This window comes from Oncorhynchus masou, chromosome 1, assembly GCF_036934945.1.
Source record: "Oncorhynchus masou masou isolate Uvic2021 chromosome 1, UVic_Omas_1.1, whole genome shotgun sequence".
In the NCBI taxonomy this organism is placed as follows: Eukaryota; Metazoa; Chordata; class Actinopteri; order Salmoniformes; family Salmonidae; genus Oncorhynchus; species Oncorhynchus masou.
The window spans coordinates 69,945,548-69,973,098 of record NC_088212.1 but is presented as its reverse complement, the minus strand read 5'-3'; the positions used below and the strand labels follow the sequence as shown (position 1 = coordinate 69,973,098).

Below are 27,551 nucleotides of genomic sequence, written 5' to 3'. Positions count from 1 at the left end.
CATCTGTCCATGACTGGGAGTCCCATCAGGGGGTGCACAATTGGCCCAGCATCGTCCAGGTTTGGCTGGGGTAGTCCGTCATTGGAAATAAGAATTTGTTCTTTATTTAACTAGGCAAGTCAGTTAAGGTTAAATACATATTTCTTTAAAGATAAAGGCCAGTCTAAGAATCTGGAATTAAATGAGCGGCACAATGAACTAGAAATAAAGTTCCAGAATATGAGTGCCAGTATCAATGTTTAGGTCACATGCAGAGGGTGTGTCACATACCATACAGTACAGTAGTTATCTACATGTGAGCTGTCTTTTCACTAGCCTCACTGTAAGTGAATCACCCTCACACACACAGCGATGCCCTCTCGTGGCTACATTTTAAAACATAGTAGAAAACACAGGCATGATCAGAGGATTTGAATTAATTTAAATACACTGAACAAAAATATAAAAGCAACATTTTCAAAGATTTTACTGAGTTACAGTTCATATAAGGAAATCAGTCAATTTAAATGAATTAGGCCATAATCTATGGATTTCACATGACTGGGAATACAGAACCATCTGTTGGTCACAGATACCTTAAAAAAAGGTAGGGGTCGTGGATCAGAAAACCAGTCAGTATCTGGTGTGAACATTATTTGCCTCATACAGCGCGACACAACTCCTTCGTATTGAGTTGGTCAGGCTGTCGATTGTGGCCTGTGGAATGTTGTCCCACTCCTCTTCAATGGCTGTTAGAAGTTGCTGGATATTGGCTGTAACTGGAACACGCTGTCGTACACTTTGCTCCAGAGTATTCCAAACATGATCAATGGGTGACATGTCTGGTAAGTATGCAGGCCAGGGAAGAACTGGGACATTTTCAGCTTCCAGGAATTGTGTACAGATCCCTGCATTATCATGCTGAAACATGAGGGCCTCAGGGACAATGGGCCTCAGGGTCTTGTCACGGTATTACTGTGCATTCAAATTTCCATCGATAAAATGCAATTGTGTTCGTTGTCCATAGCTTATGCCTGCCCATACCATAAACCCACCACCACTATAGGGCAGTGTTCAGAACATTGACATCAGAAAATTGCCTCGTCTTCCATCTGCCCAGTACAGTTGAAACCGTGATTCATCTGTGAAGAGCACACTTCTCCAGGGTGTCAGTGGCTATCGAAGGTGAGCATTTGCCCACTGAAGTGAGTTACAACATCAAACTACAGTAGGTCAATACACTGGTGAGGATGACAAGCATGCAGATGAGCTTCCCTGTGATAGTTTCTGGCAGTTTGCGCAGCAATTCTTCAGTGCAAACCCAGTTTCATCAGCTGTCTGGGTGGCTGGTCTCATACGATCCTGCAGGTAAAGACAGACTTGGAGGTCCTGGGCTGGTGCTGTTACACGGTCTGCAGTTGTGAGGCCGGTTGGACATACTGCCAAATTCTCGAAAACTACATTGGAGACAGCTTATTGTAGAGAAATGGCAACAGCTCTGGTCCATTCATGCAGTCAGCATGCCAATTGCACACTCCCTCAAAACTTGAGACATCTGTGGCTTTTATTGTTCCCAGCACAAGGTGCACCTGTGTAATGATCATGCTGTTTATTCAGCTTCATGATATGCCACACCTGTCAGGTGGATGGATTATCTTGGCAAAGGAGAAAGGCTCACTAACAAGGATGTAAACTAATTTGTGCACATTTGAGAGAAATAAGCTTTTTTTTGCATATGGACAAATTCTGGGATCTTTTATTTCAGCTCATGAAAAATGGGACCAACACTTTACATATTGTGTTCAAATTTTTGTTCAGTGTATATTAAAAAAGACAAGAAAGAAAAAGATCCCATCAACTCTTTAAAGCTGATATAATAGAAACATTCAATTTGTACATTTACAGTAACGTAATACAGTAAACAATAGCAACATTCAACAGATATAGAATATTCTACTTTGTAGAATATGGTACCAATGTTTTCAATACACACGTCATGTGTACTTACATTACCTGTGGTCTCACAGCCTGGCACATTATCACTACTTAAATATGGTAAAATCAAGATCACATAGCAACTGGTTCTCTATAGTCAATGTATATTAAATAAAGGCAACATCTGCTCCATATAAAAAGGTAAAACAGAATCGAACAAGTCACTTGAGTAAGGACACTTTGTGGTATAAAGCACTGAGTTCGGTCCTGAGTTTGCTGAAGGACGGCCGGTTTCTGGTGTCGTACTGCCAGCAGCGACACATAATGGCATACACATCTGGAGGACAGGAGTTTGGGGCTAGCATCCGGTATCCTAGGAGACGGGACAGGAGAGCATGATTGGACATCAGGTTGGCTTCACCTGGGGTTAATCCAGGGGGGTGTAATGTTTTGGACTCCTGTATAGAGCTGACCTAACTCCATTTTCTACCCAGAGTCATGTCTGTTCTATACACTTCCATAATGTTGCATCTCCACTCCTAAACTAGTTACACGGACTGTCTGAGATAACCTTGTATCCTTATTGACCTTTTTATTTTTGCACTGTCTATGCACACTCACAGAGTCCTACACACTCACTGCTCACTCACACATAATATGCACATACATTTATACTGACTCTACACACACATACACCCACTCACATACAAGCTGCTGCTACTCTGTTTATCATATATCCTGATGCCTTGTCACCTTACCTCTATCACTCCAGCAGCCCTGCACATTGTAAATATGGTACTGGAACTGACCCTGTATATAATATGCTTACTTACTTATTGTGTTCTTCATATTTCTTTTTTTTCTCATTCTAGTAATACATTGTTATTGATTATTGCATTGTCGGGTTTTGAGTTTGCAAGAAAGGCATTTCACTGCACTTGTGCATGTGACATTAAAACTTGACACTCCTACAGAGCATGAACTACAGTCAACTCCAAATTCTGACTAATGTGTTAGAAATCTCATTGACTCGCTGTACCTTTCTCCACCTCGTCCCGTGTCTGCTGGTTGGACATGCTGGTGTAGGGGGTGACTCCCCTGGAGAATATCTCCCATAGGAGAACTCCAAAACTCCACACGTCACTCTCCGTGGTGTACCTCCCTGAAACACAGGCAGGGGGCAGTATTGAGACAGCTATTACATTTGACAGTGATCCTGTAGAGATGCCATACCCATTCAACTGTACACTATTCCACAATCACAGCGTGAGAAAAGTAGTGATAGAGTTTTGAAATTAAGCCTCCTCTAAGCCCCAAAAGGTATGTTCTGACTTTTATTCTGACAGAACTCTTCTATGTTTCGCCAGCACTCCAACCCCAGAGAGCACAGTTCAGCGTGTGTCTGTTAGAGATGACATTTCAGAGAAATACAAAAGCAGTACACTAATCACAGGGTGAGGAATGATGGCTGGGTTGACAGGTTGTTGCCATGTTTAGTGGGTTCTCTCTAGCCTTGGGATATGCAGAGATTGATGAATAAAGAGAGGAGGGGGGAGAGGGACGGTTGTGAGTGTTGTGGCCGCGGGGCAGAGCCAGATGGGACGTACCATAGTTGAGGGCTTCGGGGGCCGTCCATTTGACAGGGATCTGTTTGAGGCCCCCCGCGGCAGAGTAGACCCCGTCCTGCTGTTCGCGAGACATCCCAAAGTCACTGATCTTCACCCTGCTCTGTTCTCCCACCAGACAGTTACGGGCTGCCAGGTCCCTGCACACACAGAGAGACAGAGACACAGAGAGACAGAGACACAGAGACACAGAGACACAGAGAGAGAGAGAGGGGGGGGGGTAAGGAAAGGAGGCGCAAGACAGAGGGGTTGAGGGAAAAAATTACAAGGCAATATAATCAAAGTCAGAAATCAAAAACAGGTAGAAGATGAGCCAGAGTGGGAAAGCGAGAAAGAGAGAGAGCGAGAAAGAGAGAGAGCGAGAAAGAGAGAGGGCAAGCGAGCGAGAAAGAGTGAGAAAGTGAGCGAGAACGAGAGAGTGAGAAAGAGCACCAGAGAGAGAACCAGAGAGCGAGAGCCAGAGAAGGAAGCAAATGACATCCGATAAATAAGTGAGAGAAAATCAGCCCCTCTTGTCATCTGTGGGCTCCCTGATGCAGGGTGTAGTAGTGAGCAGAGGCAGTTTGACATGCAGTGTTAGGAGGAGTGTTAGAGGGTAACGGAGGCTGGAGCATCCAGCCTGAATGTGTTCCTGCTTGGTTAATTATCCAGCACTCCTCTGATGAGCCAGGAGCCAGGGCTCTGAGCCCTCTGTTCTCTGCAACCTCCTCAGAGACACGGCAGCTTAACACTCCTAGGGTCATTCCTACGCTACATCTCCAGTAACCCCTACACACTGGGTTAACTTCACTGTCCCAAAAACCTCAATCTGTTTCATCATCTAGAATAAATTGTGCAATCAAAGGCAATGTAATCTTGTCACATTGTATGACAGACTTCATTCAGCTCAATGTCTGAGAAGACTAGATCCATTTCCCTAGCCTCTCACCGGTGGATGCATTTCTTGCTCTCCAAATACTCCATGCCAGATGCCACATTCTCTGCCATTTTTACCAGCATATTTGACTTCAGGTTGTGACCTTCACAGCGCAGGAAGGACAGGAAATCTCCCCCTGGCAGAACACACACAGTCACACACACACTTTATTAGTCCATTGTAATGATAGAATGTACTGTAGCGGTGGTTAGTGTAAAGGCCCGCGACAGATTGGCTCACCCTGTACCAGCTCCATAATGATATAGATGGGTTGTTTCTGTGTGCAGACACCAATCAGCTTCACTATGTTAGGATGGTCATACTGCTTCAGGATCCTGCACAGCAGAGAGAGAGAGAGCAAGGTCAATGTGAACGAGAGAGACTGAGAAAGAGAACGAGAGAGAAAGAAAGACTGACCTGGCCTCCATAAGGAACCTGTTCTTGTGTTCTGGGGCCAGGTTCTCTCTGCAGGCTTTCACAGCTACAGGGGTGTTATCAGAAAGCAGACGACCACTGTACACCTCCCCAAAGTTACCCTGGACAAGAGACACACATCAAGCTTAATTCTGGATCTTGGCTGAAACAAAAACAGAAGGCCAACCTGACAATCAGAGCTTCTCATAACTCCAAACAGACATTCCACAGGTGATAAGCTCACCTGGCCAATGCTCTGCCCCAGGATGACATCATCGTGTTCCAGAACCCACTTGTCCTGGAGGGAGAGAGATAGAGAGGAACCAATCAGAGATAACATTGCTGCTGTTCTTTCTGAATGGGTAGACTGACTTTGCAGCCTGGTAGAAGCATTTCGGACCAACTTCTAAAACTGCGTTGTACGAGTGTAAAATAGTGTTTGTGTACAGTATGTGTGTGTGTGTAGAATGGAGACCTTGTAGTGTGTGCCAAACACTGGAGCCCATTTGATGGGCAGCATAGTGGTAGTACAGTATGCATGCAGCTCTAGAGAACATGTGAGTGTGTTATGTATAGCACTCTGCAGGAGGGTGGAGAGCAAGTATGAGTATGTGGATCTTGGGAGCTCATTAAAATCTGATGGATCCTAACGCTGAGACAGCTGCTACGCAGAGCTGGCGTGTTCCAAGCCCATTCACTCCCAACATGCTCAGGAGAGGTGTAATAGAAGCTTGCGCGCATGCAGGCACACACACAGTGTTTTGCACACACTACAAGGTCGCTATTCCTCCCACACACACAAAACATAGACCTACATATATACAAGAGAACCCCCTGACTCACACATCTCCCTCCTCCCACATACATACAGTTAAACCCACAGGTCCACCCAACACTAGCACACAGGACCAGGGACACGGGGCCCATTAACTACACTTTGCTAGGCCCCAGACTTAATTGATGGCCGCCTCATTATTCTTAACCTGTTAGAAGCATTAACCAACGGCCACTTGTCCCACAGCACAGAATGAGAAAGGCAGCTGAGGGGTTTTACTGTAATCCTGCCAAGGACAGATTTAGAACACATTCTGAGATACAATTTTTTTTTTATGTAATTCATCTGTAAAAGAGACATGGTCTCAGTATAAGTCCCAGATAAATTAAAGGTAAAATTGTCATTACAGAACTACTGGAGAAAGATAACTAAACATGTGGGAATGTAATTTAATCCTTATTTAGGTAAGTTAAACTAATAACATTAATATTTAAGAAATACTTAGACAAATAAAGCATCGAGGAACCTTGAATTAAACACGATAAAACAAAACAAGGGACTTTTCAACAAAGGTAAAACAGGATCTACAATATATTACAGTTGTCCAGTGAGTGAGTGAGTGTGAGAGAGAGAGAGTGAGTGAATGAGTGAGTGAGAGAGTGAGTGAGAGAGTGAGAGAAGCGTTACCTTTAGGACAGGTCTCTTCAGGACAATGTCGGATCTCTTGGTGACGTGTTGGTGTGACGAGACCAGGTGGTTCATCAGCATGGGAACGGTGTGGAATCCCTCTCCATCCAGGCGGTACATATTCTAAACACACACACTTTATAACCATACAAACTGTACAGACATGATCATCTTGTAAATACACACTCACACACTCACATCTGTGCTCTGGATAAGGAAGTGCCTGCAAGAGCCAGCCCAGTGGACAGAGAGGACATACTCCTGTTTGCCCTGACTCTGTCTGACCAGGAAGTCTCCATCACACCTCAGCAGCTCCTGGACTTCCAGCCTGGGGATGACTCCGTGGTACCAGTTCTGCTGCTCCAGGGGGCGCTCTACCTCTGGGACTGGGGACAGGGCAGGGGGCACCTGGAGGGGGTTCACACAGCAAGGTCAATGAGGGGCCAGGTAAGGAGGGACCTGGGCATGGAGCGCCCACTGTGAGACTCATTCATAAACCATAAATTGATTTCAATGGGAGATTAGTGCGGTTTGAGATGCATGAGTCTCACACGTGTATCTCTGGATGAGATTCAGCACAGGGGAACACACACATACATCCAGTGGTGTAGTGGAGGGTAAACAAGTCAACACAGTTTACACACCTTTTGCAGAAAAATGCAGAAATGAAAGAATAGGAAAGGTTACTTTTTTCACCACAAACGCGATCAGAGTTTACCCACCAACTTTGTTAAAACTACATCACAGAAGAATACATAGACAGGTTTACAATACACTGTTAAGGAGACTAGATACATGGAAGATACAGCTACAAACTACATTGATCAGGAGATACAAAATAGACTGCTCAAAAACAATACAATATATCTCTACAGACCACACACATGGATACTAGTGATGTAACGGACCGTAGTTGATCCGTGATCCGGATCACCCCCACGGTTCGGCACGCATGTGAACCGCAGATGAATTGCAACCTTTAACCATCATAGTGTGAAATACAGTTTTACTGCCGCTGTTACTTTTTAAAGTCATAATTCCCTAAATATCGATGCAGAGTTGCAGTGAAAAGATAAAGACAATACAGATGTATTTTACTCTAAAGCCTAAAGGTAGCTTTTTAAAAAAAAAGCAGTTGTGTGTACTGTTCACGTGAAATGTTGAATCACAACGAATCAATCTTGGATGATCGCGTTACAAAAAGCAAAGAAGAAAAAAGAGCAGTGACAACCATGGCTAGTGGGAGGAGCTGAAAAACTGGAAACGCCTCCCACCATACTCAGTTGTGGACAACAAAGGGTTTCAAAATATTGTAATGGAGCAGGTCGCTAACCCTCGACCTTCTAGCCCGAAGTCCAGCGCGCTATCGACTGTGCCCCAAAAGCATGCTCGAGCAGCAGAGTCGATATCCGCGCTTATAAACCCAGGATCGTTACAATATGGTGAAAGTGCTTGAGCCAAGCTACGAAATCCCCTCGCGCACCCACTTCAGTATGAAGATCGTGCCAGATCTTTATGAACAGGAAAATAACAAAATTGTCGATGAATTATCCAAGGCATCCCCTGTTGCCTTCAACACAGACGGGTGGACCTCCAGGGCAACGGAAAGCTACGTGACTGACTGCTCACTACACCACAGACGGGTGGAAGACGCAAAGTCTGGTGCTACAGACACGCCCCCTCTGCGAGAGTCACACAGGCACACATCTGGCGCAGGTACTACTAGGAGCAGTAGCAGAGTGGAAGCTAGAGAGGCCCAATAGCAATATCCCAACCACCACAGATAATGCCAAGAACCAAGTAAATGCAGTGATAGAAGCTGGAATGGGGCCACAGATAGCTTGCTTTGAACATGTGATCAATTTAGCATCCCAAAGGGGAATCTCAGTGAACCAGATGGACGCCTCCTTGGGAGGATCAGGAAGGTGGTTTCCTTTTTCCAGACGTTCATGTGCTTAAAACCAAGCAACAAATGCTACAGCTACCGACCCACAAGCTCATACACGATGTCACAACAAGATGGAATTCCACTTATGACATGTTGGGAGTGTTATCTTGAGCAGCAGGCAGCTGTATACTCTGCACTGACGGACAAGACCCTGAAAAAAAATAAAGACATCATCACCTTATCTGATGACCTGAAAGTGGCCGTCTGTGTCCATGATCCTACCTCTGAAAACAAGGATTCTACAATCCATGGCCCCAAGTGAGGAAGACAGTACCATCACTAGAGATGTCAAGGCTGCCATTAGAGAGGACCTGAACCCCAGATACCCCCCTAATGTACAGGACTACATTCATAGATCTACTGCACTGGATCCAAGGTTCAAGTCCCTGTCTCACCTAGACCCTAACCCTACATCGGAGGACATACAGTGATCTCACCACTGAGATTGTGGCCACTGAAGAGGTAACAACAAAAAAGAAGAGTGAATTACTTCAATAATAAATATACTGCAGTCAAATCAAAGATTTGGAATTGGAATCATCCAGTTTTTATTTTCAATAATAATGACTTTTATTAAATTTTATTGCCACAATTATAGTTTTAGAGCTGACAGGAGCAGACTCCGAGGCATCTCCTCCACAAAATCATTTGGCCATAAAGGGGCTTTTCGGGGAGACCTTTGCGAGCAAGGACACAGGCAAGATGTTTGACAACACCATCAACAGGAGGTGGCATCCTACAAGGCAGCAAGTGGTGTTCTAGTGGATGGTGATCCACTGGCATAGTGGAAAAACAATGTGTAAATACCCTCACATTGCCATGACGGCAAGATGCTACCTGGCTGTGCCTGGCACTTCAGCTCCCAGCGAGAGGGTGTTCTCCACAGCAGGGGACATAGAGACTGCAAAGGAGGTCTATCCTCTCCCCAGACAATGTTGACAACCTCATCTTTTTTTAAAGAATTTGAAGTTATAAACTCAGGTCTGCTTTGCTTTCTTTTCTTTACTTGTTTTGATGATGTGGACACAGGCTAGTTTTTCATTCACTATTGTTCAAAGGAAGACAGTATCATGCCTCATATTGCACTTTTTGTGCAATCTTTTATTTTAAGATTTTATTTAAACATTGAAAAGCTCTTTGCTTTAAGTGTTCTTTAAGTAATAAATGGAAAGCAAAGTTATATTTGTCCCCAACCCCCCTTTTTTTTTGCTGATCCGGAAAATGATCAGATCCGTGACTCAAAACCATGATCCGGACAGAACCATGAGTTTTGTGATCCGTTGCACCACTAATGGATACCTAGTCATCAAAATATGAAGTTTAAAATATAACTCTGACTTGTGTGTGGTTTGTAAACTCTCCTTTCACTTAGTAATACAGGAAATTACCACGACACTATGCTGCATCACTGGTATGACCATAACTGTGTACTATGTATGACCATAGCTGACTATTTCTGAACACGGACTCTGTGTGTTACATCACTGACCGTGTATTTGGGTTTGAACAGGCCGCTAAAATGGCTTATGATGCCGTCCACACTGAGGTTTCTGAGGCCGTCCCTCTCCTGAAACAACACAGAGCACAACCATCATCAACCTCTCTTTTAGGAATGCTCATCACCACCAGTACCTGTGTTTATAATAACAACATGTAACAGCACTCAGAAACACAACATAATCCACAGATGAGAGAATGTCACAAGAAATTACAAACATGATGAGTAGAGAATGTCAAAGAAGAAAATACTTGTTTGCTTTAGGGTGGATCTAGATAAAACAGCGCTATGAAAATGGGTGAAGGAATGCACTTGAGTCAACACCATGACAGACAGCAACGTATGCAAAGCACCAAGATCCTCAATCATGTCTCTGTTTCAATAGAGATGGTTGTGTCTGAACGAGACATGAGTATAGGTTGTCCTCAGTACAGAACAGACTGGTTGAGTCCGTCGGTAGTTCAGATGCCTTCTAGTTGAACTGTAAGGTAGCATAAGGGCAATTCCAAGGTAGCAGAATGATGCTGAGATTTTTTACTTTAAAAGTATGCCAAACAAAAACCACTGATTGCAAAGTTAAACAAGTCATACAACTCTATGCACAAGCAGTACTTTTAAACATTTACACAGAATTTTACAAAAACACATTTACTCAAAGAAGAGTACAGATGTAAAGTTTAACAGAATGATGGTAAAATCTCCTTCAGTTTTAGGGTTAACCCTAACCCTAACCCTGACCACGTTTTCCAAAAACTCTTAAATATCTACTCCGGATTGAGATTCAAAGAAGTTTGCAGAAAGATTGGGGTGTCAGCTATAACATGATACATCGAGTTAGATTTCTTTTTTTTTTATATATATTTTGGATATTGAACCACAGTAAGTGAAGTGGATTACCACCCGATAAGAGTGATGATGGTAACATAATGGCATCATGTGTGCCTGAACTGTTCTACATAAATGCATAATCCTGAATGGCATTCTCTTCATGGTGATGTATCCTGAATAGGTACAAAAAGGTAGAAACATTTTATATCCTCCTTTGCATGTTTGGGTTATATTCTACATACTGGCTATTCTAATGAGCGCCGCCCCAAAACAAGATGCAATTTGGTTGGTCCGGACCGCACCAAATCTGTACCAATCATAGAGGTCTATGTTTCACAAGTTTGTACAGCACAGTTTAGCACAGAGTACAGTACAGCAGAGTAGAGTTCAGTACAGTGCAGTATAGTACTATACAGTAAATTATACTGTGCTCTACTGTACTGTACTAAACTCTACTGTACAGTACAGTACTGACCTATACTCTACTTTCCTTTACTGTACTCAATCAAACCAACTTGTATTTGTCACGTGTAGACTTTACCGTGAAACTATCTCAGGAGCTGTTCCCAACAATGCACAGTTAAAAATAAGAAAATAAGAAAAATACAAATAGTAACACAAGAATGAAGCTGTATAAAAAGGAGTACCACTACCATGTCACTGAGCAGGGGTACAAGGTATTTGAGGTAGATGTGTACATGAAGGCAGGGTAAAGTGAATAGGAATCAGAATAGATAATAAAAGAGTAAAATTAAAAACAGTAGCAGCACATGATGATTGTGTAATGATGTGTTTATGCCATCGGTGTGTGTGTGTGTGTGTGTGTGTGTGTGCGCATATGTATGTAGTGTATGTGACTGTGTGTGGGTTTGAGTGAGACTGTCAGTGTAATGTTTGTGGGTGAGTCTATACATAGTGTGTATACAGTTGAAGTCGGAAGTTTACATACACTTTAGCCAAATATATTTCAACTGTTTTTCACAATTCCTGACATTTAATCCTAGTAAAAATTCCCTGTCTTAGGTCAGTTAATAATATCAGCACTTTATTTTAAGAATGTGAAATGTCAGAATAATAGGAGAGAGAATGATTTATTTCAGCTTTTATTTCTTTCATCACATTCCCAGTGGGTCAGAAGTATACATACATTCAATTAGTATTTGGTAGCATTGCCTTTAAATGGTTTAACTTGGGTCAAACGTTTCGGGTAGCCTTCCACAAGCTTCCCACAATAATTTGGGTGGATTTTGGCCCATTCGTCCGGACAGAGCTGGTGTAATTGAGTCAGGTTTGTAGGCCTCCTTGCTCGCACACGTTTTTTCAGTTCTGCCCACACATTTTCTATAGGATTGAGGTCAGGGCTTTGTTATGGTCACTCCAGTACCTTGACTTTGTTGTCCTTAAGCCATTTTGCCACAACTTTGGAAGTATGCTTGGGGTCATTGTCCATTTAGAAGACCCATTTGCGACCAAGCCTTACTTCCTGACTGATGTCTTGAGATGTTGCTTCCATATATCCACATAATTTTCTTTCCTCATGATGCCATCTAATTTGTGAAGTGCACCAGTTCCTCTTGCAGCAAAGCACCCCCACAACATGATGCTGCCACCTCCGTGCTTCATGGTTGGGATGGTGTTCTTTGGCTTGCAAGCCTCCCCCTTTTTCCTCCAAACATAATGATGGTCATTATGGCCAAACAGTTCTATTTTTGTTTCATCAGATCAGAGGATATTTCTCCAAAAAGTACAATCTTTGTCCCCATGTGCAGTCTGGCTTTTTAATGGCGGTTTTGGAGCAGTGTTTTTTTCCTTGTCGAGCGGCCTTTCAGGATATGTCGATATAGGACTCGTTTTACTGTGGATATAGATACTTTTGTGCCTGTTTCCTCCAGGATCTTCACAAGGTCAATTGCTGTTGTTCTGAGATTGATATGCACTATTTGCACCAAAGTACGTTCGTGTCTCCTTCCTGAGTGGTATGACGGCTGCGTGGTCCCACGGTGTTTATACATGTGTACTATTGTTTGTACAGATGAACGAGGTACCTTCAGGCCTTTGGAAATTGCTCCCAAGGATGAACCAGACTTGTGGAGGTCCACCATTATTTTCTGAGGTCTTGGCTGATTTCTTTTGATTTTCACATGATGTCAAGCAAAGAGGCACTGAGTTGGAAGGTAGGCCTTGAAATATATCCACAGGTACACCTCCAATTGATTCAAAGTATGTCAATTAGCCTATCAGAAGCTTCTAAAGCCATGACATCATTTTCTGGAATTTTCCAAATTGTTTAAATGCACAGTCAACTTAGTGTATGTGAACTTGTGACCCACTGGAATTGTGATACAGTGAATTATAAGTGAAATAATCTGTCTGTAAACAATTGTTGGAAAAATTACTTGTGTCATGCACAAAGTAGATGTCCTAAACGACTTGTCAAAACTATAGTTTGTTAACAAGAAATTTGTGGAGTGATTGAAAAATGAGTTTTAATGACTCCAACCTAAGTGCATGTAAACTTCCGACTTCAACTGTATATAGTGTTGTGAGTCTGCATAGAGACAGTGCAAGATAGGGCCAATGCAGATAGTCCAGGTAACCATTTAGCAGTATTATGGCTATTTAGCCATCTTTAGCAGCCTTTGCTTATTCCTAATATTTAGGATGGAAAATGGTTAAACACATTATACATGCCTTTGTAAAAAATAGACTCAGCTTGCATTTGACAGCAAATTTGATGCGCTCCAATGAGTCACATTTTAGTGCTCGTGTGACTTTTTACATGGTGGCATTTTACAAATGCCCATAACACCAGGGTTTCAACACAACCTGCATGGGAACATGATGCAATTCTCTTTAGTCATATGGTACTACTGTGTGAGTATAGAGTGGACAACAAACCAATTAACCTTTTGTTTAATTTCTTTCATTTTCAAAACAATGGTATTTCAAAAGCTTTTATATATAGCTCAGTGATTTTCATAAGCCCACAGTACATTAGTGTTTTAGTGATGATGTATTTGTAGAACTTATAAAGCAGCAAACTACCAAGCTAACAAACAAAAGTACACAACAATCATTATATGATAATGAACGAGAAGAACCTGAACTCAGAACACACAATGGAGAACTAGAAACAAACAAGAGTCAATAACAACATGTTTTACAACATCTTACACAATGAGTGCAATCTCAGGTCAGGTTTCCTTACGAAACAAGACAATGAAACAGACACAAGGGACAGAGATCATCTCAACCACAGGAAGCATGGTATCTCTTTCAGAGGAGTGGCAGGGATCAGATATGCAGAGGGTGTGTGTGTGTGTGTCTGAGAGAGAGAGGGAGAGAGGAGACCTACACTAGAGGTGATAGAGGAGAGGGAGATACGATCCTCTTCCAGCTCCAGGGCAGGTGGGGGTTCACTGGATCCCAGCCATTCCAGCTTCCCCTTCAGCAGCAACCTCTGTGCCTCCAGCCTGGTTCTAGCTCCCAGGGACAGCATCACCTGCTGTCGGCTCTCCTCCAGCGCATGCCTCTTACTGAACTGGTAAACCCTGCAGAGAGAGGAGCAGCCTGTCAGCTCATCAATTAAATCATTGTGATGATACTGTGGAACAATGTGTTTCCATTTCAACATATAGCAACAATTCCATTGACTTTTGCCTCACGGTTAATATATTTAAAGCATAACTGACATGCCCGATGGCTTTACACAAGAATACTGGTCAACTGGCCCATCTCCTACACCTTAGCCATATCACTTCCGCAGGGCACTCACCAACAGTATAGTTGAAATTAGATATTCTATATGGGAGAAGTACGGTTCAAAATGCAGTAAGTCATGTCAGAAGGTAGCAGATGTATTACTTAACAACAGCTGCAAATTCCAATAAAACTACATCACGTTTTAAAGCTCACTTTCCTTGCTTTGTCTAACAACACTATCATGAATCTAGTGAAGAGGTTTTCTGGGTCAGAGCGCATATTTATTTAATTCATAGCACAAATGTTTGTTAGCACGTTTCTCACACTGGCTTTAGCCATGGCGAGAACAGACCAGCCCAGGCAAGTGCAGGGAGATTGCCATGCAACACGTGCCTTACAGGGAGACGTCTTCATAGTGTGACAAATTCCCATGAATTGTGAATCTGTTCAAACCGAACAGCTAGCGCGACAGCTAAAATGGCTTTGTAAAAATATATATTTCAGCTAATAGGGAGTACCTAACAAAATAACTACATTATGGCATTCGCTAATCATAATCTTTTTACATATAATATAAATGTCGGTATATTTGTGGACAAAATTCTTCCTTACTTACTTTTCAAATATTGCACTGCTACATTAACTAACATCACCACTTGGGTAAAAGAGTTCTTTACTAATCAAGAAAGCATTCAGTCGCTCCCGTCTGTCTCTGTTGATTTCCAAAGTGTTTCATCAAACCCATGACTCCTTACGGAGAGGCATGTTTCCCTCGGCACCAGTGAACATTAGGCTAGTGTCAGTCAACACAGCTGCTCCATCTACGCACTAAGAGCTTATTAGTAACGTCTAATAACAGCGGACAGGCATCTAAACCAAGACAAATGAGAGAAGCTTGAAAAGTCTCCTCATATCACCATGTTATATTCATAAGGCATAGTGATTCTGTCCCCCAGAGAGCAGCCAGCTTAGCCAGCCATAGCAGAGAGGAGAGCAGCCTAACCTACTCTGATAGGAGACTGCCTGCAGATGGAACACCACCATTGAGACGAGATACACCAACACACCTCAAAAATATGACGCAGATCAATGGCAGAATGCATTACTCTTTTTTTTCCAGTCAGTGTTGGTGAAGAAGGTGGTTTGGTACTGCCAGAGCCAACTTTATCCTGGTTCAGACCATAAAAATGTAATTCTATTCTGTTTACCCAGGATAAATGACCATGTTATCAGGTATAACAGCTGTAAGTACTATCTAATGACACTATATCTGCCTAAGTGATTACCAAGTATGCTTGCCCATGTAAAGTTGGACCTTCCAGTACATGTGGATATCGCCTCACCTCTGACCACGTTTGATGCACTCTTCCTCTGCCTCTAGCTCCAACTCCAGCTGGTTGACTGAGGCCTGTTGGGAAACCACATTACCAGCTAGAGACAGCAGTTCCTCTTCCACTGCAGTCAACCTGGTAGAGGGGTAGAGACATGGGAAGAAGGGGGACCAAGGGGTGAAATGTGTTGTTGGTGTTGAGATTGTGTGTGTGCGTGCGTGCCTTTTAAAATGATAAACTTGGATTAGCTAACACAACGTGGCATTGGAACACAGGAGTGATGGCTGCTGATAAATAGGTCTCTGTATGCCTATACAGATATTCCATAAAAATCTGCCGTTTCCAGCTACAATAGTTACTTACAACATTAACAATGTCTACACTGTATTTCTGATCAATTTGATGCTATTTTAATGGACAAAAATGTGATTGTCTTTCAAAACAAGGGCATTTCTAGGTGACACCAAACTTTTGAACAGTTATATATATATGATATATATATATATATATATATATATATATATATATATATATATATATATATATATATATATATATATATATATATATATATATATATATATATAGAGATAGATAGATAGATAGATAGATAGTACACGTCAAAAGTTGACACACCGACTCATTAATGGTCTTTAAACAAAAAAGCAAAATCTACATTGTAGAATAATAGTGAAGAAATCAAAACTAGGAAATAACACATATGGAATCATGTAGTAACCAAAAAAAGTGTTAAACAAATCAAAATATATTTTATATTTGAGATTCTTCAAAGTAGCCACCCACTTCCTTGATGACAGCATTGCACACTCTTGCCATTATCTCAACCAGCTTCATGAGGTAATCACCTGGAATGCATTTTAGTTAACAGGTGTCTCTTGTTAAAAGTTAATTTGTGGAATTTCTTTCCTTATTGCATTTGAGCCAAGAAGGTGTTCCTTCTTAAAAGTTCATTTGTGTTGAATTTCTTTCCTTCTTAATGTGTTTGAGCTAACCAGTTGTGTTATGACAAGGTATGTGGTATTCTGTATAAGGCCTTCGTGGTCGAATTGCTGAAAAGAAACCACTACGAAAGGACACCAATAAGAAGAGAATTTCTTGGAGATTTCTGGTTCCAACCACTGTGTGGGTGAACGGATGATCTCCGCATGTGTGGTTCCCACAGTGAAGCATGGAGGAGGAGGTGTTATGGTGTGGGGATGCTTTGCTGGTGACACTGTCTGTGATTTATTTAGAATTCAAGGCTCACTTAACCAGCATGACTACCACAGCATTCTGCAGAGATACGACATCCCATCTGGTTTAGGCTTAGTGGGACTATCATTTGTTTTTCAACAGGACATTGACCCAACACACCTCCAGGTTGTGTAGGATAGGATAAAGCAATCCTTCTCAACCCCCCCCTAAATGATTTAGATGCACTATTGTAAAGTGGCTGTTCCACTGATGTCAGAAGGTGAATTCACCAATTTGTAAGTCGCTCTGGATAAGAGCGTCTGCTAAATGACTTAAATGTAAATGTAAGGGCTATTTGACCAAGAAGGAGTGATGGCGTGCTGCATCAGATGACCTGGCCTCCACAATCCCCCGACTTCAACCCAAATGAGATGGTTTGGGATAAGTTGGGCCGCTGAGTGAAGGAAATGCAACCAACAAGTACTCAGCATATGTGGGAACTCCTTCAAGACTGTTGGCAAGACTGTTGGAAAAGCATTCCAGGTGAACCTGGTTGAGACGATGTCAAGAGTGTGCAAAGCTGTCATCAAGGCATTAAGGTGATTATTTGAAGAATCTCAAATACAAAATACATTTTGATTTGTTTAACACTTTTATGGTCACTACATGATTTCATATGTGTTATTTCATAGTTTCGATGTTTCACTATCATTCTTAAATATAGAAAATAGTAAAAAAAAAACTAAAAAAAAACACTTGAATAAGGTGGTGTTCTAAAACCTTTGAGTGAGAATGTGTGTGTATACAGTGGGGAGAACAGGTATTTGATACACTGCCGATTTTGCAGGTTTTCCTACTTACAAAGCATGTAGAGGTCTGTAATTTTTATCATATATACACTTCAACTGTGAGAGAAAATCACATTGTATGATTTTTAAGTAATTAATTTGCATTTTATTGCATGACATAAGTATTTGATACATCAGAAAAGCAGAACTGAATATTTGGCACAGAAATCTTTGTTTGCAATTAAAGGGATCATATGTTTCCTGTAGTTCTTGACCAGGTTTGCACACACTGCAGCAGGGATTTTGGCCCACTCCTCCATACAGACCTTCTCCAGATCCTTCAGGTTTCAGGGCTGTCGCTGGGCAATACGGACTTTCAGCTCCCTCCAAAGATTTTCTATTGGGTTCAGGTCTGGAGACTGGCTAGGCCACTCCAGGACCTTGAGATGCTTCTTACGGAGCCACTCCTTAGTTGCCCTGGCTGTGTGTTTCGGGTCGTTGTCATGCTGGAAGACCCAGCCAAGACCCATCTTCAATGCTCTTACTGCGGGAAGGAGGTTGTTGGCCAAGATCTCGCGATACATGGCCCCATCCATCCTCCCCTCAATACGGTGCAGTCGTTCTGTCCCCTTTGCAGAAAAGCATCCCCAAAGAATGTTTCCACCTCCATGCTTCACGGTTAGGATGGTATTCTTGGGGTTGTACTCATCCTTCTTCTTCCTCCAAACACGGCGAGTGGAGTTTAGACCAAAAAGCTCTATTTTTGTCTCATCAGACCACATGACCTTCTCCCATTCCTCCTCTGGATCATCCAGATGGTCATTGGCAAACTTCAGACGAGCCTGGACATGCGCTGGCTTGAGCAGGGGGACCTTGCTTGCGCTGCAGGATTTTAATCCATGATGGCGTAGTGTGTTACTAATGGTTTTCTTTGAGACTGTGGTCCCAGCTCTCTTCAGGTCATTGACCAGGTTCTGCTGTGTAGTTCTGGGCTGATCCCTCACCTTCCTCATGATCATGATGCCCCACGAGGTGAGATCTTGCATGGAGCCCCAGACCGAGGGTGATTGACCGTCATCTTGAACTTCTTCCATTTTCTAATAATTGCGCCAACAGTTGTTGCCTTCTCACCAAGCTGCTTGCCTATTGTCCTGTAGCCCATCCCAGCCTTGTGCAGGTCTACAATTCTAGCCCGGATGTACTTACACAGCTCTCTGGTCTTGGCCATTGTGGAGAGGTTGGACTCTGTTATACAGGTAACAAGTTCAAACAGGTGCAGTTAATACAGGTAATGAGTGGAGAACAGGAGGGCTTCTTAAAGAAAAACTAACAGGTCTGTGAGAGCCAGAATTCTTACTGGTGGTAGGTGATCAAATACTTATGTCATGCAATAAAATGCAAATTAATTACTTAAAAATCATACAATATGATTTTCTGGATTTTTGTTTTAATTCCGTCTCTCACAGTTGAAGTGTACCTATGATAAAAATGACGGACCTCTACATGCTTTGTAAGTAGGAAAACCTGCAAAATCGGCAGTGTATCAAATACTTGTTCTCCCCACTGTATATACACACACACAGTGGAAGTCGGAAGTTTACATACACTTTGGAATCATTAAAACTAGTTTTTCAACCCCTCCACAAATTTCTTGTTAACAAACTATAGCTTTGGCAAGTTGGTTAGGACATCTACTTTGTGGATGATACAAGACATTTTTCCAACAATCGTTTACAGACAGATTATTTCACTTATAATTCCCTGTATCACAATTCCAGTGGGTCAGAAGTTTACATACACTAAGTTGACTGTGCATTTAAACAGTTTGGAAAATTCCAGAAAAGGATGGCATGGCTTTAGAAACTTCTGATAGGCTAATTGACATCATTTGAATCAATTGGAGGTGTACCTGTGGACGCATTTCAAGGCCTATCTTCCAACTCAGTGCCTCTTTGCTTGACATCATGGGAAAATCAAAAGAAATCAGCCAAGACCTCAGAAACTTTTTTGTAGACCTCCAGAAGTCTGTTACATCCTTAGGAACAATTTCCAAATGCCTGAAGGTACCACATTCATCTGTACAAACAATAGTACGCATGTATAAACACTGTGGGACCACGCAGCCGTCATACCGCTCAGGAAGGAGACGCGTTCTGTCTCCTAGAGATGAACGTACTTTGGTGCGAAAAGTACAAATCAATTCCAGAACAACAGCAAAGGACCTTGTGAAAGTGCTGGAGGAAACCAGTACAAAAGTATCTATATCCACAGTAAAACGAGTCCTATATTAACATAACCTGAAAGGCCGCTCAGCAAGAAAGAAGCCACTGCTCCAAAACCGCCATAAAAAAGCCAGACTACGGTTTGCAACTGCACATGGAGACAAAAATCGTACTTTTTGGAGAAATGTCCTCCGGTATGATGAAACAAAAATAGAACTGTTTGGCCATAATGACCATCGTTATGTTTGGAGGAAAAAGGGGGAGGCTTGTTTTTATTGTTACGTTACAGACAGAAAATTATCCTCATCAATCTACACAAATTACCCCCTAATGGCAAAGCAAAAACTGTTTTTTATACATTTTTGCAATTTTTTTTTTTAAATAACGGAAATATCACATTTACTTAAGTATTCAGACCCTTAATCAGTACTCTTTTGAGGCACCTTTGGCAGCAATGACAGCCAAGTCTTTTTGGGTATGACACTACAAGCTTGGCACACCTGTATTTGGGGAGTTTCTCCCATTCTTCTCTGCAGATCCTCTCAAGCTCTGTCAGGTTGGATGGGGAATGTCGCTGCACAGCTATTTTCAGGTCTCTCCACAGGTGTTTGATCAGGTTCAAGTCCGGGCTCTGGCTGGGCCACTCAAAGACATTCAGAGAGACTGGTCCCAAAGCCACTGCTGCATTGTCTTGGCTGTGTGCTTAGGGTAGTTGTCCTGTTGGAAGGTGAACCGTCGCCTCAGTCAGAGGTCCTGAGCACTCTGGAGCAGGTTTTCATCAAGGACCTCTCTGTACTTTGCTCCGTTCATCTTTCCCTCCATCCTAACTAGAGGTCGATCGATTATGATTCTTCAACAGCGATACCTATTATTGGAGGACCAAATAAGCCGATACCGATTAAAATCGGCCGATATATACATACTTATATATATATACTTATATATATATATGTATATATACACATACATACACACACAGTATACACACACACACACAATTACAACAATACTGGCTGAACACTTATTTTAACTTAACATAATACATCAATAAAATCTATTTAGTCTCAATTTGGTTTAAATAATGAAAAAAAAATAGTGTTGGAGAAGAAATTAAAAGTGCAATATGTGCCATGTAAAAAAGCTAACGTTTAAGTTCCTTGCTCAGAACATATGAAAGCTGGTGGTTCAATATTCCCTGTTAAGAAGTTTTAGGTTGTAGCTATTATAGGAATTATGGAATTATGGAATTATGACGCATCGACTATTTCTCTCTATACCATTTGTATTTTATATACCTACGACTATTGGATGTTCTAATAGGTACTTTAGTATTGCCAGCCTAATTTCAGGAGTTGATAGTCTTGAAGTCATAAACAGTTCTGTGGTCAAGCATTGCTTAGAGCCTCTGGCAAACGGAGTAAAGTTTGAATGAGTCCTTACAAGCCTGCTGCTGCCTACCACCGTCAGTCAGACTGCTCTATCAAATCATAGACTTAATTATAATATAATAAACGCAGAAATACGAGATTTCGATCATCTTCCGGCGCCGACAGAGATGGCCGCTTCGCGTTCCTAGGAAACTATGCAGTTTTTTGTTTTTGTACGTGTTATTTCTTACTTAGTACCCCAGGTCATCTTAGGTTTCATTACATACAGTCGAGAAGAACTACTGAACATAAGATCAGCGTCAACTCACCATCAGTACGACCAAGAATATGTTTTTCGCGACGCGGATCCTGTGTTCTGCCTTACAAACAGGACAACGGAATGGATCGCATGCAGCGACCCAAAAAAACGACTCCGAAAAAGAGGGAAACGAGGCGGTCTTCTGGTCAGACTCCGGAGACGGGCACACCGTGCACCACTCCCTAGCATTCTTCTTGCCAATGTCCAGTCTCTTGACAACAAGGTTGATGAAATCCGAGCAAGGGTAGCATTCCAGAGGGACATCAGAGACTGTAACGTTCTGTGCTTCACGGAAACATGGCTCACTGTCCGAAGCGGTGCAGCCAGCGGGTTTCTCCACGCATTGCGCCCACAGAAACAAACACCTTTCTGGTAAGAAGAGGGGCGGGGGCGTATGCCTTATGGCTAACGAGACATGGTGTGATGAAAGAAACATACAGGAACTCAAATCCTTCTGTTCACCTGATTTAGAATTCCTCACAATCAAATGTAGACCGCATTATCTACCAAGAGAATTCTCTTCGATTATAATCACAGCCGTATATATCCCCCCCCCAAGCAGACACATCGATGGCTCTGAACGAACTTTATTTAACTCTTTGCAAACTGGAAACCATTTATCCGGAGGCTGCATTCATTGTAGCTGGGGATTTTAACAAGGCTAATCTGAAAACAAGACTCCCTAAATTTTATCAGCATATCGATTGCGCAACCAGGGGTGGAAAAACCTTGGATCATTGTTACTCTAACTTCCGCGACGCATATAAGGCCCTGCCCGGCCCCCCTTTCGGAAAAGCTGACCACGACTCCATTTTGCTGATCCCTGCCTACAGACAGAAACTAAAACTAGAGGCTCCCACGCTGAGGTCTGTCCAACGCTGGTCCGACCAAGCTGACTCCACACTCCAAGACTGCTTCCATCACGTGGACTGGGACATGTTTCGTATTGCGTCAGATAACAACATTGACGAATACGCTGATTCGGTGTGCGAGTTCATTAGAATTAATGAATTAAAACATTCCCTAACCAGAAACCGTGGATTGATGGCAGCATTCGCGTGAAACTGAAAGCGCGAACCACTGCTTTTAATCAGGGCAAGGTGTCTGGTAACATGACCGAATACAAACAGTGCAGCTATTCCCTCCACAAGGCTATCAAACAAGCTAAGAGTCAGTACAGAGACAAAGTAGAATCTCAATTCAACGGCTCAGACACAAGAGGCATGTGGCAGGGTCTACAGTCAATCACGGACTACAGGAAGAAATCCAGCCCAGTCACGGACCAGGATGTCTTGCTCCCAGGCAGACTAAATAACTTTTTTGCCCGCTTTGAGGACAATACGGTGCCACTGACACGGCCTGCAACGGAAACATGCGGTCTCTCCTTCACTGCAGCCGAGGTGAGTAAAACATTTAAACGTGTTAACCCTCGCAAGGCTGCAGGCCCAGACGGCATCCCCAGCCGCGCCCTCAGAGCATGCGCAGACCAGCTGGCTGGTGTGTTTACGGACATATTCAATCAATCCCTATACCAGTCTGCTGTTCCCACATGCTTCAAGAGGGCCACCATTGTTCCTGTTCCCAAGAAAGCTAAGGTAACTGAGCTAAACGACTACCGCCCCATAGCACTCACTTCCGTCATCATGAAGTGCTTTGAGAGACTAGTCAAGGACCATATCACCTCCACCCTACCTGACACCCTAGACCCACTCCAATTTGCTTACCGCCCAAATAGGTCCACAGACGATGCAATCTCAACCACACTGCACACTGCCCTAACCCATCTGGACAAGAGGAATACCTATGTGAGAATGCTGTTCATCGACTACAGCTCGGCATTAAACACCATAGTACCCTCCAAGCTCGTCATCAAGCTCGAGACCCTGGGTCTCGACCCCGCCCTGTGCAACTGGGTACTGGACTTCCTGACGGGCCGCCCCCAGGTGGTGAGGGTAGGTAACAACATCTCCTCCCCGCTGATCCTCAACACTGGGGCCCCACAAGGGTGCGTTCTGAGCCCTCTCCTGTACTCCCTGTTCACTCACGACTGCGTGGCCACGCACGCCTCCAACTCAATCATCAAGTTTGCGGACGACACAACAGTGGTAGGCTTGATTACCAACAACGACGAGACGGCCTACAGGGAGGAGGTGAGGGCCCTCGGAGTGTGGTGTCAGGAAAATAACCTCACACTCAACGTCAACAAAACTAAGGACATGATTGTGGACTTCAGGAAACAGCAGAGGGAACACCCCCCTATCCACATCGATGGAACAGTAGTGGAGAGGGTAGCAAGTTTTAAGTTCCTCGGCATACACATCACAGACAAACTGAATTGGTCCACTCACACAGACAGCATCGTGAAGAAGGCGCAGCAGCGCCTCTTCAACCTCAGGAGGCTGAAGAAATTTGGCTTGCCACCAAAAGTACTCACAAACTTCTACAGATGCACAATCGAGAACATCCTGGCGGGCTGTATCACCGCCTGGTAGGGCAACTGCTCCGCCCTCAACCGTAAGGCTCTCCAGAGGGTAGTGAGGTCTGCACAACGCATCACCGGGGGCAAACTACCTGCCCTCCAGGACACCTACACCACCCGATGTTACAGGAAGGCCATAAAGATCATCAAGGACATCAACCACCCGAGCCACTGCCTGTTCACCCCGCTATCATCCAGAAGGCGAGGTCAGTACAGGTGCATCAAAGCTGGGACCGAGAGACTGAAAAACAGCTTCTATCTCAAGGCCATCAGACTGTTAAACAGCCACCACTAACATTGAGTGGCTGCTGCCAACACACTGACACTGACTCAACTCCAGCCACTTTAATAATGGGAATTGATGGGAAATGATGTAAATATATCACTAGCCACTTTAAACAATGCTACCTTCTATAATGTTACTTACCCTACATTATTCATCTCATATGCATACGTATATACTGTACTCTATATCATCGACTGCATCCTTATGTAATACATGTATCACTAGTCACTTTAACCATGCCACTTTGTTTACATACTCATCTCATATGTATATACTGTACTCGATACCATCTACTGTATCTTGCCTATGCTGCTCTGTACCATCACTCATTCATATATCCTTATGTACATATTCTTTATCCCCTTACACTGTGTATAAGACAGTAGTTTAGGAATTGTTAGTTAGATTACTTGTTGGTTATTACTGCATTGTCGGAACTAGAAGCACAAGCATTTCGCTACACTCGCATTAACATCTGCTAACCATGTGTATGTGACAAATAAAATTTGATTTGGTCAAATCCGTAAACTATAATTTCGAAAACAAAACTTTTATTCTTTCAGTGAAATACGGAACCGTTCTGTATTTTATCGAACGGGTGGCAACCCTAAGTCTAAATATTGCTGTTACATTGCACAACCTTCAATGTTATGTCATAATTATGTAAAATTCTGGCAAATTAGTTCGCAATGAGCCAGGCAGCCCAAACTGTTGCATATACAGACTCGGTGTGCAATGAATGTAAGAGAAGTGACACAATTTCCCTAGTTAACATGAATTTTTTTTTAAACTAAATATGCAGGTTTAAAAAAAATATACTTCTGTGTATTGATTTTAAGAAAGGCATTGATGTTTGTGGTTAGGTACATTCGTGCAACGATTGTGCTTTTGTTAAATCACTCGTTTGGCGAAGTAGTCTGTAATTCAATAATAAATTAACAGGCACTGCATTGATTATATGCAACGCAGCTAGTTAACCTACTAATATCATCAACCATGTGTAGTTAACTAGTGATTATGTTTAGATTGATTGTTTTTTAAAAGATAAGTTTAATTCCAGCTTGCAACTTACCTTGGCTCCTCGCTGCACTCAGGTAACAGGTGGTCAAGCCTGCCACGCAGTTACCTCGTTAAATGCAATGTAATCGGCCATAATCGGCATCCAAAAATGCTGATTACCGATTGTTATGAAAACGTGAAATCGGCCCTAATTAATCGGACGCCCTCTAATCCTAACTAGTCTCCTAGTCCCTGCCGCTGAAAAACATCCCCACAGCTTGATGCTGGCTGCCACCACGCTTCACCGTAGGGATGGTGCCAGATTTAGTCCAGACGTGACGCTTAGCATTCAGGCCAAAGTGTTCAATCTTGGTTTCATCAGACCAGAGAATCTTGTTTCTCATGATCTGAGAGTCTTTAGGTGCCTTTTGGCAAACTCCAAACGGGCTGTCATGTGTCTTTTACTGAAGAGTGGCTTCCGGCTGGCCACTCAAACATAAAGGCCTAATTGGCGGAGTGCTGCAGAGATGGTTGTCCTTCTGAAAGTTTCTTCAAATCTCCACAGAGGAACTCTAGAGCTCTGTCAGAGTGACCATCGGGTTCTTGGTCAACTCCCTGACCAAGGCCCTTCTCCCCCAATTGCTCAGTTTGGCTAGGCAGCCAGTTCTAGGTTGTCTTGGCGGTTCCGAACTTCTTCCATTTAAGAATGATGGAGGCAACTGTTCTTGGGGACCTTCATTGCTGCAGAAATGTTTTGGTACCCTTCCCCAGATCTGTGCCTCGACACAATCCTGTCTCAGAGCTCTACGGACAATTCCTTCGACCTCATGACTTGGTTTTTCACTGACATGCACTGTCAACTGTGGGAACCTTACTGTATAGACAGACGTGTGCCTTTCCAAATCATGTCCAATCAACTGAATTTACCACAGGTGGAATCCAATCAAGTTGTAGAAACATTCTCAAGGATGATCAATGGGGGAAACAGGATGCACCTGATTTCAATTTCAAGTCTCATTGCAAAGGGTCTGAATACTTAAGTAAATAAGGTATCTATTTTTTGTTTTTATAAATGTGAAAAAAATTATAAAAACCTGTTTTCGCTGTGTCATTATGTGGTATTGTATGTAGATTGATGAGGAAAAAAACATTTAGTACATTTTAGAATAAGGCTGTATCTAAAAAAAAATTGAGGGAAAAGTCAAGGGGTCTGAATACTTTTTGATTGCGATGTGTCTGTGTGTGCGTATAAACTAACCTGTGCTGGATCCCCTCCACTGTAAGCTCATTTAGTTCCAGCTCTCCAGTCTTTAGTCGATCTGTGTTCTCCAGAAGACCAGAGTCAAACTCCACACACACCGGAACCTCCCCTACAGACCTGAACACACATGGTGAAACTTTTCAGCCTCTTGACTGCACTAAGATCTGAATATTTACATTTGAGTAATTTAGCAGATTCTCTTATCCAGAGTGACTTGCAGCTGAATACCTGTTCTGTTGGATGAAGCTCTCGTACTCTCTGTGTGGCTCTATGGCCATCAAAGCAGCAGACATCTCCTCGTGGACAGATACGACCTCATGTTGGAGCATACTGGACATGTCATAGTACTCCTGCAGGATCTCCTTCCTGGGTTACAGGGCAAAAGTCAGAGGTCAGGGCAGTATTATTCAATCCTGGTCTGGGGACCCACTGGGTGTGCAGGCTTTTTTCTAGCCCAGCACTAATGCACCATCTAATCAAAGGCTCGATGATCAGTTATTAAATAAGGTACAGTGACTTCGGAAAGTATTCAGACCCCTTAACTTTTTCTACATTTTGTTAGGTTATAGCCTTATTCTAAAATTAAATCTACACACAATACCCCATAATGACAAAGCAAAAACTGTTTAGAAATGTTTGCTGATTCATAAAAAATAAAAATAAACAGAACTATGACATTTACATAAGTATTCAGATCCTCTACTCACTACTTTGTTGAAGCACCGTTGGCAGCGATTACAGCCTCGATTCATCGAGTATGACGCTACAAGCTTGACGCTACAAGCTTGGCACACCTGTACTTGGGTAGTTTCTCCCATTCTTCTCAGCAGATCTTCTCAAGCTCTGTCAGGCTGAATGGGGAGGGTTGCTGCACAGCTATTTTCAGGTCTCTCCAGAGATGTTTGATTGAGTTCAAGTCCGGGCTCTGGCTGAGCAACTCAAGGACATGCATGCTCTTCAACCGATTGCTGCCCGCACCCGCCAGCCCACTAGCATCA

The 27,551-nt window shown here is 42.8% G+C and overlaps 1 protein-coding gene across 4 annotated transcripts in view; it reads right to left on the bottom strand.

Annotated features, from left to right (window-relative positions):
* Positions 1 to 401: 401 nt before the first annotated feature.
* Positions 402 to 27,551, bottom strand: part of LOC135549760 (tyrosine-protein kinase Fes/Fps-like) — a 47,754-nt gene continuing 20,604 nt past the window's right edge. For 3 of the 4 annotated variants that reach the window (XM_064980032.1, XM_064980049.1, XM_064980041.1), the window contains 14 exons: positions 26,782 to 26,919; positions 26,551 to 26,670; positions 15,651 to 15,773; positions 13,961 to 14,156; positions 9,769 to 9,846; positions 6,530 to 6,739; positions 6,332 to 6,454; positions 5,114 to 5,167; positions 4,873 to 4,991; positions 4,696 to 4,790; positions 4,468 to 4,591; positions 3,522 to 3,679; positions 2,954 to 3,076; positions 402 to 2,287 (listed from right to left, as the gene is read on the bottom strand). In XM_064980032.1, the coding sequence (XP_064836104.1) occupies positions 2,136 to 2,287; positions 2,954 to 3,076; positions 3,522 to 3,679; positions 4,468 to 4,591; positions 4,696 to 4,790; positions 4,873 to 4,991; positions 5,114 to 5,167; positions 6,332 to 6,454; positions 6,530 to 6,739; positions 9,769 to 9,846; positions 13,961 to 14,156; positions 15,651 to 15,773; positions 26,551 to 26,670; positions 26,782 to 26,919 (1,813 nt within the window). In that variant the 3' untranslated portion in view covers positions 402 to 2,135. The remainder of the gene's footprint in view (positions 2,288 to 2,953; positions 3,077 to 3,521; positions 3,680 to 4,467; positions 4,592 to 4,695; positions 4,791 to 4,872; positions 4,992 to 5,113; positions 5,168 to 6,331; positions 6,455 to 6,529; positions 6,740 to 9,768; positions 9,847 to 13,960; positions 14,157 to 15,650; positions 15,774 to 26,550; positions 26,671 to 26,781; positions 26,920 to 27,551) is intronic. The other variant, XM_064980058.1, reaches the window with a different exon arrangement.